Source organism: Porites lutea, chromosome 13 (genome assembly GCF_958299795.1).
Source record: "Porites lutea chromosome 13, jaPorLute2.1, whole genome shotgun sequence".
Lineage (NCBI taxonomy): Eukaryota > Metazoa > Cnidaria > Anthozoa > Scleractinia > Poritidae > Porites > Porites lutea.
The window spans coordinates 20,546,053-20,558,835 of NC_133213.1; the positions used below are offsets into that span (position 1 = coordinate 20,546,053).

The following is a 12,783-nucleotide window of genomic DNA, read 5'->3' on the forward strand; positions in this document are numbered from 1 at the left end:
CTGGAGTCCAGCCCCATGATGCTTTCTGGAGTAGCTCTATTGGAACAATCAGAAATCAGAACTGAAATCTTATCAACTTTACAATATAAGGTACCTTTAGAAAACGTTTGCCAGCTGGATTTTCCTTTTAAAAATATAACACTTAGAGCGAAGTTAAGAGCAACACTCCAACAAAGTTTACATTTTTTTTGTCGCTCCGCTAATGTAAGGTTCGTTGATTATTTGTCTTTCTTTCTTATTAGATGCGACGCAAAAAGGGGAAATACAAATTTAAATTATCTGAATAATGACTGTATTTTTTTTGAAAAAACCAATTTCCAAATATTAAAATTAATTTTTTGGTCGAAGGCTTCAGGCAGAAAACAAAAGAATCACATTGAAGTTCAGGATGAATAAAAGCTGATTTCGTTTGTTTCACTACGCCATGCCCCGAAGCCTAGTACTTGCACCATTGCTTCCCCCCTTCCCGCGTTCATAAACTATCACAAAGTGCAGGACCTCAAAGTAAAGTCACTCATGACCAGTCAGTCAGAATTGTTTATTCACGTCGCTTAAAAGTTGTTTGAATGTTTATTCAAAATAAGCGGTGATATTTGTACTTGTCACCTAAACGTATTTTCTTTAAAATCGTCGTTTCTAAGCAATGACACAATATTCAAACGAAAACGTTGTTATCAAGAATAAATGCATTTCCAAGGTATTCCGTTAACATGTAGACTAGAGGAGGTCAAGTCCTGAAAGTTTCTGAGAGAAGGACCTCGTTATTATTAGCAAGTAAGTACCCCAGTAAGAAAAAATATTAGCTTCTGTGAGGCCTATGATGAATTATCAATTTCTATATTTTTTTTTTCCGACACCGTTTAATAACCTGTCGTATTTTCGGTAGACCAAATTGATTTGTCCTATAAGTAATATTTTGTTGGCTTTAGCATACCATTCTAACTCATATCCTTGACTGATATTTATGTTGTCGTCGTTTATTCTGTGACTTTAATTTGTATTTTACAACAAAACGGCATTTATTTACCGCAAAATATCTCGCGTGTATCACAGAGCAAGTGGTATTTAGCCGTGAAGTGAAATTATTTTATTTAACTTATCAGGGACTATTAAGGTCTTGGATGATTAGTATATTTCTCTAAAAACTTATTTACCCTGTGGTCTATACCCACTACCACATACACCAGAGTACGAAAAGTATATGGCTTATATGAAATTCTGCTCAATCTACAAATGCACTGTCCAGTTAATTAGAGTGTCGAAATTGTATGGCAAATTGTTGCCGTGGAATAGAAGTCCCTGTGCAACGAAATACAATACATGCAATTATCCGCAAACTGAATGAATAAGAAGAGCTGAAGAATACAAACGGTCAAATTTGTACAGGTACTTTAGTTAACAAAATCAAATCCCGTACAATCCTTATTTTCATGTGTTGTTATTTTCTTTTGTTTGTTATTTTTTTTATTCAAGTTTAAGTTGCATACATCACAATAAATCGCTATATTGTATTAACCGATTAAATTAGTAGACTTACAAACTCCTTAGTTTTCGTTTTGTTGTTGTCAAAAAAAATTGTTTGTTTTTTTTTTGTTTGTTTGATTTTTGTTCAGTTTTTTCTTTTCTCAACGTTGACTGTCTTCTAATTTGTGTAAATTTTCGCATAAAACTTCATCAAAAGGTTGTTAGAAATTTAAGAGCCTGCCGTCTCCGGGCAAATGAACGGCACCTAGCAGACTTGAACCTGCCGCATAAGCTTCCGACCTTAAACGCAAGTATTACAGTTCTGTTTGTTTGCTTGGTTTTTAGGTTTGAACAATACATATAATGCTTCTGAGATTAAGGAATGTTTAAGCTCTGCTAGTTGGTTTGGTTACAATCTCGGTTTTGCTTGCTTCGTTGTTTTTTAGGTCTCAACATCGCATATAATGCTTCCGAGATTAAAACATATTTCGGCTCTACTAGTTGGTTTGGTTACAATCTCTGTTTTGGCTCTTCAACGCTTCGCAATCAAAACTGAGAAAGATTTCATGCTGAAAGCGTACGTCGTGGACATTTCCGACACCTTAAAGGCACACCAAAAAGGTAAGGACCGGCCGTGCAGGAGACAGGCAACTGTCAACGCTGGTCTATTTACCAGGTTTACGATAAATATATATATATATTTTTTTTTTTTTCGGCAGAGTTAAGTCTCATTCATAAAGAACTTTCTTTAGTAACGTACGGGTGAAAAACACCAAGTTTTTGTATTCTTGTTACCATTGTACCTACAAAGAAGAAGAGGGTTTAAAACGGACAATACTGGAACCCCCACCCCTCCTCCCGCCCCCCAACATTGCATTGGTCAACATTTGTTGTGACGACTTTGAGGGAAGAAGATTCTCTGCCCAGAACCTGTTTAATTATTCCAGAAGTCACATTTTTGGCCATTTTGGGGGTCAAATGGTAGTTGAATGATTAGCAAAATAAGCCAAGAGCTCAAGTAAGAAATTTGCAGTGACTCTGATCATTTTGAATCAATTTATAGTGATTTCGGTAAAATCCTAAATGGCGGCCTGGAAGGCAGCCATTCTGAATGGATTTCGAGTGGTGTTGTATACCATAACATTTGTATCATCTTGTGGAACTCACCAGACTTTATCCTTTCCAAAAAATAATAACCCAGTGGACAAGCCGGGGGAAGGCGGGGGAGGGAAGGGTTGTGGGAGTGGTGAGTCTATTCCCCTTTTACCAGGATGGGAGTAAGGGGAATTGGTACATGGGTGGTTCCCCCCCCCCCCCCACCCATCACCCAAATGCCCTACTCTTTTTCTTCCCTTGCGCCCTTCAAGAACTCCCATGCGACAGATGTTATAACAGCGTCCAAGCGATTCCTCCTTTTTGTTTCTTTCAGAGAAAATAGCAACGTTGTCCCCTACAGAAAATACGTATCAACTCTATGATGGTGTGGAGACGTTTGTTCTGTTCATTGGTTATCCTCGTAGTAGTCACAGTTTAGTTGGCGCCATATTGGATGCTCATCCTGAAATCATCATTCCTCACGAGTATAACCTTGTGGGTAAATGGAAATCATTGTCAAAGACTGCAGCGCCGAATAAATATTCACTCTTTCACGAGCTGCACAGCCTTTCTATGAGTCAAGCAAACTTTGGAATTCGGGCAAGTAAAAACAATACTCGACTGACTGGTGAATATACGTACACATATCACGTGCCCGGGTTATGGCAAGGACGATATCAGCAAAGAATCAAGGTATGAAAGCTCTAGCTAGATCAGATTCTCTCATACCACTGCCCTTTGCCTCTAAATACACCTTCTATAAGATCACCCATAAAAGGCTAGATTTAAGCACTGAAGTTGTTTCTTGTCGTCTGTTGCAAAGGATAACAAGGACGAAGATGGATTGAAACTTGACTTTTTCCAGTTTTAATGCCTCTGGAGGAAAATGTGTGTGGAAATTCTACAATGTTTAATTTTCTTGTTGCCAGACTTAAAAACTGTTTCCGTTATCAAAAACTGGGTTTTTTAAGGTTATAGGTGACAAGAAAGGAGGAAAAACTTCAGAGATCTTTGCAAATAACGACTCGATGGAGACTCTCGAGGAAATCGCTGAAGTTGTTAAATTACCAATGAAATTCATCCACGTAACAAGGAACCCATTTGATAACATAGCAACAATGACACTCCGCTTGGCGAGCCAGCGTAATAATGTGAGAGAAGAGGGAATTAAGGTAATATTCGTCCCATGTAAGGGAATACAAGACAGTCTTGTATTCTGGATTCCACCGTCGTGGATATCCGGATTCCAGGTACTGGATTCCAGTCTTTGTCAGTGGAACTTGGAGTTTGGATTCCAATCGCTAGTGGGATTCCGGATTCCTTGAGCTGTTTTCCAGATTCCAAAGCCCAGGATTCCGGATTCCACAAGCAAAGTTTTCTGATAAGATTGGGACAGAGCTGCAGCGGGTAGTTAGGAGACTATAATTAGGTGTAGGGTTTGCCATATTGTTCGCCACATTGCAACACAACGACCTACCACGGTCATCTTTCCTTGTTTCTGACAATAGAGATTCTCCAAGGAATGACTTACAACATTGTGGGGGGAGGGAAGGGGGAAGCGCAGCAGAATACCCGCACTCGATAAATTGGATGTCTACTTCATTGAGAGGAGTTTCTCACAGAATGTGTATAGGCGAACTAAACGATCATTTTGGACCTCTTGTGCTCTCCGGGTTGATCAAAATATGGTCAAATTTCCGTGTAAATATACAACCTTCAGAATCGTTCTGATCTTCCCGAGAGCCAGGAAAAATTAAGGCAAAATTAATGAATTTATTTGATCTTGACGATAATATGAAAAAAAGCTCTACCAATATACATTGCGCCAAAAAACTTCCAAAAAGGCACTATGTGTAAAGATGGGTAGTTGAACGCGTCCCATTATAACAACCTTTCCATTCACAAATTAGCAAATAGCACTACCCTCATATGGATTTCAAATGCTACATAAGACTGCTAATACTATTATTATTACTTTTTTCTTTCTTCCTTCGCAGTTAAATAACACAAGAAGACTCAATCTGTCTATAAACTCTTACTTTAAATTAGCGACTGCTAATCAGCGCGTCCGAGAACGTTACGGAAAAGCAGTGATCGATATTCCAGGACACGAAACAGTGCTCAGACCAAGAGAGACCATACAGAAGTTGTGTGAACATTTGCGGGTCACGTGCTCGGATGATTATCTTGATAAATGCAGTAATATTATGTATGGTGCACCCTCAGTGACCAGAGACAAAGTTATTTGGACTGAAGAACAGAAGAGACGAGTGATGCAAAAGATGAAGGAGTTTCCATTTCTTAGAGATTATTCGTTCGATGTATATCCAGAGTGAACATCGTTATAGTCACCAACCTAACTGGTTCGCTAAAAGAGCCCTACGAATAAATGGGCGCCGCCCTTGGAAAGCGCCTTTCTTACAAGAAAGAATTAAGCGTTATGCAAACTAACAAATGATAGTGATTATTCGATTTTTGGAAATTAGACTTCACTTTTTTAACATCTATTATATATATATATATATATAATTGAAAATGCCAAATTTTAAATTCATTATCAATTTTCCCTTTTTCTCTTGGTCAAATCGCGAAATTATGCCTTTACAAATTTTGCTGTCTGTTCTAGCAGTTAAAAATGCAAAAAGTAATTTAAGTAGGTTTTGATGTATTATTAAACTCAGAGATACAAAAATAGGCGCCAATACCTAAACGGGGTGACTGCATTCTATGAGGACACCGTTAGGTTTCTCTGCTCCATTTAGATAAAACCCTTAAGTGCATAAAATCCTTTTCTCGTGAAGACCTTTCAGTACAGACTACGAATAGTTAGAAGTAATCACCACTACTATACATATTAAAAATTTTGACTGTGAATTTCTTTCTGAAATATTTATCATTCGTATAGGTACGTTTCTCGAAGTTCAATCGCTTGTTTTATCAGATGTATATAATTACTTTCCAATTTCCATGCCGCCTTATTTAAGCTTCTAGAAAGAAATATTTATCATCATAATAATACTAATAAAATTTCTTTAAAAATCCCTGAAGGACTTTCATTGTGTTAATTTTTTATTTCACATCTTTTTTCTTTTTCTTTTGAACTGAAAAGTGACGGTCGAACTTGGTGTGCACTTTTTTGGTTGAAGTAAAACGTCCCTAAAAAACGATTTCAATCAACCACACATTCAAGACAAAATATGGACCAACTAATCATGGCAAGCTTTAAAAATAGATGTGGCGAAAACATATGTACATTATAGACATGTTAAGAAGCATCTATCCGGTGAAATTATATAAGTACATTATAAATAACACCTGATCTTGGTGCATAAGAGAAGTGTCAATACGATACATTCATTCAAGGGTTTGATCTTTTATGGGGGAGGGGGTGGCTTTACGCAGCAAATTTTTTAAATATTTAATTTGGATTTTATACGCTTAAAGGTTTAATTGAACACGTTTCCATCACGTCTAGTGGAAATTTTCCTTGTTAACGCTACTTATGATAGAGTGATTTTCGTGTGACTTTGAAAAATGGATTTTGTAAGTGTTCGTTATTTGTTTTATCAGCCAATGGATGAGAAGATCAAAACATAGACTCTTCGTTTTGAAAACCCTAATAGGGAGAAGGCACTGTTCGATTGGCCAATCGTGTTGCAGTATGACGTCAACCCAAGTAGCGACTGATTTCTAGAAAGTTCTCGGGCATGAAGTCTTTTCACCCGAGCGTTCGCTTAACCAACCTTAAGCCACGCGCGTTTGTATCCGTTCGACAAACCAATCAAATCGCTGTATTTCCGTTCGTTCGTTGTTTCTGTTTTGTTCGCGCGTTTTCATTTCAAGGTCGTACGAAAATTGCTCTATGAAGAATGAAGAGGGGTGTTTATTAGCCAAAGCCGACGGCTGAGGTAGATAACCGCAGTGATATCAAAACTGTTTTTGTTGATCATACTTTAAGTATTTATCTATTTATTTTCACGGCCTCGCTGTTTTAACATCTGTCTTACACCCCGTCATGTTTTAGTCGAATCAGGGTCCCTGTATCTATCATATGAACTTCCTTCTTCAAAAGGAATTTAACTTATCATAACCTGCAAACGTACTGAGTTGTTTCAGTCTTTCTTGGTCGTTACAAGTTTCAAGTTCTTCTGTACGAAACTTGTTAAAAATTAAAAAAAAAAACAAAAAAAACAAGACAAAACAACACAACACAACACAAAACCAAAAAACTATAAATAATAACAAAACCTACTAAAATAAACATTATACTAGACCACACACCGTGTTAATAAACGTAGTATTGTGTCTCCTTTTTGCAACTCCTTGTGTGAGACATTCTTACCTTAAAATACAAAGTTCCTGAGCAACAGTTTACACTACCATTAATTACTCAAGGGAAATACAATCTTACTAATTGTACAGGAAATTAATGTTGGTGGTGACTCTTACGGTTCATAATCATTATTTTCTTATCATTATATACTTTTCACATCGAATCATACAGTTTCTTAAAAAAATAATTTCCAGGGTCTTACGACTTAAAAACTTATTTCAGTTGTCCACATTCGCATGTAAGGTCTTAGTTTTGTTAATTAGGACCACTCGGACTAAAATGGAAAATACTTAAAAGGTGTAAACAACAGATCCAATTAGTACGGGACAAAAAAAGGTACACTGAAAAGTCTCAACACTCTCAAGATGAAAATTTGAGGCTAGAATTATGGTTAAATTGCCTCCTCTTTAGCATTTTAGAATAACAATACGCGATATGACAGACCTCGAAATTTTAACTGACAGTAAGTAAATGTCCCGAGAACAATAGCCATTTCTCCCGATGTCGTTTTTTTTTTTTTGGGGGGGGGGGGGGGGGGGCTATTTGTTCTTATTAATTTTTTGAGGATAAACTTTAATGTGGCCAAATCTTCCAAATAAACAATTCCGACAACGATGTTTGGCATTTTTATCGCCGATACTTTATGGCCAGAAACTGCCAATATAATTTAGTGCTTCATCTTATGTAAGTACGTCAGCCCTCGATAAAGGCGGCTATTAAGTTTATTTTTTCCTTGCAATTCTTAACAACAATCAAGGAAACAATAGCACTAAAATCGTGTGAGCGAATGTCTCATTGGCGAGAATGTAAATGGTCACATCGTGGCCATTTCAACTCAACTTCTATAATTTATTCCAATTGAGACATTCTTTTCTAATATTAACAAACTTGACATGTGAATATTGACACTGTCCAATTACGTTCTTTTCTTTCAGCGTCTACATAAGTAAGTTTTTTTTCTTTTTTTTAATGACGGTGATAGTTTTAAAGAAGTATATATTAATTTTATTAAACGTTTGAAGAGACTCCTGGAAAGTCACTAACAACAGGTGAGAAATTCATCCCCAAATTTTTCATTTTATTTCATTTTTATTACTTTTTCATCGATCTTAAAAATATATATTTTTTGGTCAAAAAGGTTCTTGGAGACCTTGAATTTTAAAATCCACTGTCGTAAGAGATAAGGCCGAATTGAGTGGGATGTTTTTGCCTAGAATTGAAGTATAACCATGGCCGGTAATGTATGTTACCTTGCTGGAGCATTTGAATGATGTTTTTTTTTTTTTTTTGAGACGTAGGCACCCAAAAAACCATAAAGTTAAAACCTCGGCCGAAGTAGATTAGTAGCGAAGAAAAAATAACTTTATGTAAAATTCTATATGAAGATATTTATCAGGCAAAGTGCGAACTGACAGATCTTAATCTTTCGTCTAAGTCGCGGAATCTAGAATAAACCATTTGAGGTTTGGCAACATTTTATTAAGTTTTGTAGGAGGGTTTTCTCTATTCTATTGTTTGGTAAACTATACAGTAACGATTTTTTATGTGTGGGTGAATTCTGAAATGAGTCCGAATGTTATGATCGATTATTGACTCCTCCATACATTCAAAGGAACGTTGTACTGTACAAGACGATCGATGAGCCTTCACTTACGTGGCCAGCAGCTACGCCGATCGATTGGAAGGAAAGAAAGTTTTCACCAGGTTCTCCAAAGGTTCAACTCTCACAGGATTGGCTTAGGGACACCAACATGAGCGCCGTTTTGTTTAGGGACACCAAAACATGACGGACGTGACGTCATGTGAAAAAACTCGATCTATATCATTGAAAAAGTAGCTAAAGACCTACTGACACTTTGCACAACATTTGACAGTGTCTTATATGATTTTCGTTCTCTTTCTTTCAGATTTTAATATCATACATAATGCTCCTCGGACGCAAACTTATTTCCTTCTTTCTGGTTGGAGTTATAGCTACCTCTATTTTAGCTCTTCGATTCTTTATAATCAGAACAGAGGAAATTGTAACGTCAAGAACAAAACTCATGACCATTTTCGAAAACATAGCAGTTAAGAGAATCGGTGAGTAATTTGTAGGCGTCAGCAGTAATTAAGTTCATGACTTTTGAATTTGCCTTCTACGCCGCGTTCCTGGCGAGGAAGTCGTAACAAAGCAAAACAACTGCGCCTTTAGCGAATGGGAGACAGCAGGAACTTATAACCCGAAGCAAGCAACTCCCATACTAGGCCTATGTCACAGCGTTTTTTACGGACCATTTTATTTTTAGACACATTTTAGGGCACTTTTCCCCGCGAAATTATAATCTTCACCATGTCTATGAGCGTACTCGAAGTATAAGATATCAAAAAGGAAAACTAAACGTTATTAAAAGGCAAAAAATATCATTTTTAGGTCTGTAGGTTTTGCTTACTGGTTTGTGGAATTTAAAAACTGGTTTTACTGGTCCGTAAAAACGCCGTGATACAAGGGCATGGAAGTTGCTCGTTCCGGGTAATGGGCTCCTGGAGACAGTTCTATCTATCCTGTCCTATCCTGTCCTATCCCCGGAAATGCTTACTGTTTGACTTCAGCAAATTCCTTACAAGAGGTGACCCTTTGTCCACCCTGGGGTGAAGACTTCATCCTTAACAATTTTTGCCCTAATTTGACGCCCCATTTAAGATAACCCAAGACAGAGCTGGATCCTGGAATCCACGCTATGGACTCCGCGATTCCGTGTCAATGGAACTTAATGGATTCCTGGCTCCATCGTAAGCGGAATTCCACAACATTCCTTACGTAATCCGAAGCCCAGCTATCCTTAACAATTTTGGATCATTATAAGTTTCTGGGAAACTGCCCACCTACCCCTCTCTTAAGACAACATCAACAATTACTTTTCCTTTAGGGCAGAATGTTGGCTTAGGGGAGGGGCAGGTGGGCAGTTTCCCAGAACAATTTGTTTGCCCCAATTTCGCTCCATGTAACGTAATCCAAGACAGTGTCGGATTCTGGATTTCACTCTGTGGACTCGGGACTCCTTGTCAGTGGAACTTGGATTCCGAGTTCACGCCAATCGTTAGCGAGATTCCGGATTCCTTGAGCTGGATTACGTCTTCCAAATCCCAGGAATCCTAATTCCACAAGCAAAAATTTCTCCTATAGATTCATGATTCCACAGTCAAACATTTTCGCGAATTCGGGAATCCGTATTACCTCGACTAATTGTTGTACAAGCCTTCTTGTCGGGCAGTATATCCTAATAGAAACTATTATCCTTTTCCGGCTGTGCTAATCACGCGCAAACCTTGTTCCCTCTTTGTGTCTTTCAGGGACATTTTCATCGCTGTCTCCTGTGGAAAAATTGTATCAACTCTATGATGGTGTGGAGACGTTTGTTCTGTTCATTGGTTATCCTCGTAGTAGTCACAGTTTAGTTGGCGCCATATTAGATGCTCATCCTGAAATCATCATTCCTCACGAGTTCAACCTTCTGGGTCACTGGGAATCTTTACAGTCGCAAACGGCTTCAAAGAAACATATGCAAAAATATTCTCTGTTTTTAAAGCTTCAGCAGCTTTCCATGAGACAAGCAGTGTTTGGAATCCGCGCGAATAAAAACAATACTCTGCTGACTGGTGATTACACGTACACATATAATGTCCCTGGTCTTTGGCAAGGGGGGTATCAGCATAGAATAAAGGTATCAAAGCATTTTTTTTTTTAATTTGATAAATTTTAACAATTTCTCACACTTTAAACAACAACAACAAAAAAATACTAAACCAATTTACACTCTCCTGACTCTTTGGACAAGTTAATGGCAAGGGTGACCTTGCGTCTCTCTGAGGACCACACGGGTTTGATTGGGAAAACAATTAACAAGCAAAGTTAACATTGCCACCTAGCCCGAAAACAAAAGCAGCTGCTTTAAAGAGATGCAAAGCTACTGAATGGTAGAGGACCGGTATTACGAAATTTAGCTAAATTTTCCCTTTAGAGGGTCCACTAAACTGGGACGAAGCATAGAAAAAAAAACAGAAGAAACATTGAAAGACGGATTAAATATCACAGCAAATACAAAACAAATACGGATGGACATAATTAAAACGGATTTTTAATTAGCGCCTACAAAATTTTTCAGCTTAAGAGTTAGGTTTCAAAGTTTACCTTACATGCCTAGAGAGTAGGCTGGTGTTGACAGATGAACAAGACGATAAGGGCTCTAGTAAATTCTGATCCTTTCTAACATTTATTTTGGCAAGGTTATTGGAGACAAGAAAGGAGGTGAAAGTTCCATGATTTTAGCCTATCCAGACAGAATGAAAACTCTTGAGGAAATAGCCGAAGTAGTTCAAGTACCAATGAAATTCATCCACGTCACAAGGAACCCATTTGATAACATAGCAACAATGACTCTTCGTGCTTCAGGCCGTCGTGATGCAGTGAGAGAAGGCGATACAAAGGTGAGATAAGGTTACAAGGAAGGAAAACTACTTTGGATACCCGTCAGATATTTAACAATTTTTGTAGAAGGCTGTTATCTGCAAAAGGTGGTATTTTCTTTTTGAAGCAGTAAATCGTCTATCTCGCCTTTTTCAAACGAGCGAAATCTTCTACCATTTTCTCAAGTTCCACTGTCACTCCCCAAAGACCTGAGCCGTCTCGCATCAGTCAGTACCTTTCCAGTCTTAGTCTCGACTGACGTTAAAAATTAAACAGCAGCAATTTCCCTTCGAATTAGCCGAAAAATTTAAGTCAATCACCAACGGAAATTTAATTTTTTTTTAAATAAATGCATCTTTCCAGTGTTTTGAACAGGTTATTGTTTTCAACAAATGGAAGAGCAGGTCACTGAAGTGTAGGAACACGACGTCATAGACCAGCTGGTTCTAAATAAATGTAAAGGTGCATTAAATCGGATAATGCCCTGACTTTTAACTCTTCTTAAAATTAATAATAACCTCGCGATACGCACGCGGTCATTATTTTCAAGAAGGCCTCGGAGCTTACGCATTATCCTATACTTAATAATAACTCTGGTTATTAAGAGTGCGAAAGATAAATTCGTGCTTTTACTTTTCTCTTAGGTTAATAACACAAAAAGTCTTGACAAATCGATAGACTTTTACTTCAAATTAGCCGACGCTAATCATCGCGTCCGGGAACGTTACGGAGAAGCAGTGATTGACATTCCAGGACACGAAACAGTGCTCAGACCAAGAGAGACCATACAGAAGTTGTGTGACCATTTGGGGGTCACGTGCTCTGATGATTACCTTGATAAATGCAGTAGCATCATGTATGGTGCACCTTCAGTGACCAGAAACAAAGTAGTTTGGACTGAAGAACAGAAGATGAGAGTAACACAGGCGATCCAGAGTTATCCATTTTTGAAGGATTATGCATTCGACCAGTACCCAGAGTAACTCATCCTCATGTAACTTCCGTGACCAAACACAAACAGAATCTGGATTCTGCATCTGGATTCCGGAATCCGAGAAATTTGGCTGGTGGAATCCGGAATCCTGGGCTTTGGAAGTCGGAATACAGCTCAAGGAATCCAGAATTCCACTACTGATGACAATCCAGAATCCAAGTTCCACTGAATTCCAGTACCAGGAATCCAGTATCCAGGGCGTGGAATCCAGAGTTTAAGACTGTCTTGGATTTCCTTACTTCAGATGGGGCGAAATAATATGTGGTTCGGCAAGAATCTTAAGAATCTGAATTGCTTCCGTCCTCATATAAGTTTTGTGCCCTCTCTCTCCCCTCCCCTAAAGGAAATTTAGTCCTTCTCGGTCACAAAAGTAGCCAGTGTTTCATCCCAGCTAGGAAGTGTAGTCAGGCTGATATGTTTGGATTTCAACATACTGGCCAAATTTTAGGA

At 38.1% G+C, this 12,783-nt stretch overlaps 2 protein-coding genes across 2 annotated transcripts; both read left to right on the top strand.

Annotated features, from left to right (window-relative positions):
* The first annotated feature begins 2,547 nt into the window (after nt 1-2,547).
* On the top strand, nt 2,548-4,931 carry LOC140922531 (uncharacterized). The gene is made up of 4 exons (XM_073372510.1): nt 2,548-2,710; nt 2,894-3,252; nt 3,531-3,731; nt 4,557-4,931. Exons 1-4 carry the CDS (start codon nt 2,548-2,550, stop codon nt 4,893-4,895), a joined length of 1,062 nt encoding a protein of 353 aa, XP_073228611.1. The 3' UTR covers nt 4,896-4,931.
* Nucleotides 4,932-10,285: 5,354 nt separating this feature from the next.
* LOC140922864 (uncharacterized) lies at nt 10,286-12,536 on the top strand. The gene is made up of 3 exons (XM_073372897.1): nt 10,286-10,596; nt 11,159-11,359; nt 11,984-12,536. The coding sequence occupies exons 1-3, from the start codon at nt 10,435-10,437 to the stop codon at nt 12,320-12,322; spliced, it is 702 nt and encodes a 233-aa protein (XP_073228998.1). The 5' UTR covers nt 10,286-10,434; the 3' UTR covers nt 12,323-12,536.
* Nucleotides 12,537-12,783: the final 247 nt, after the last annotated feature.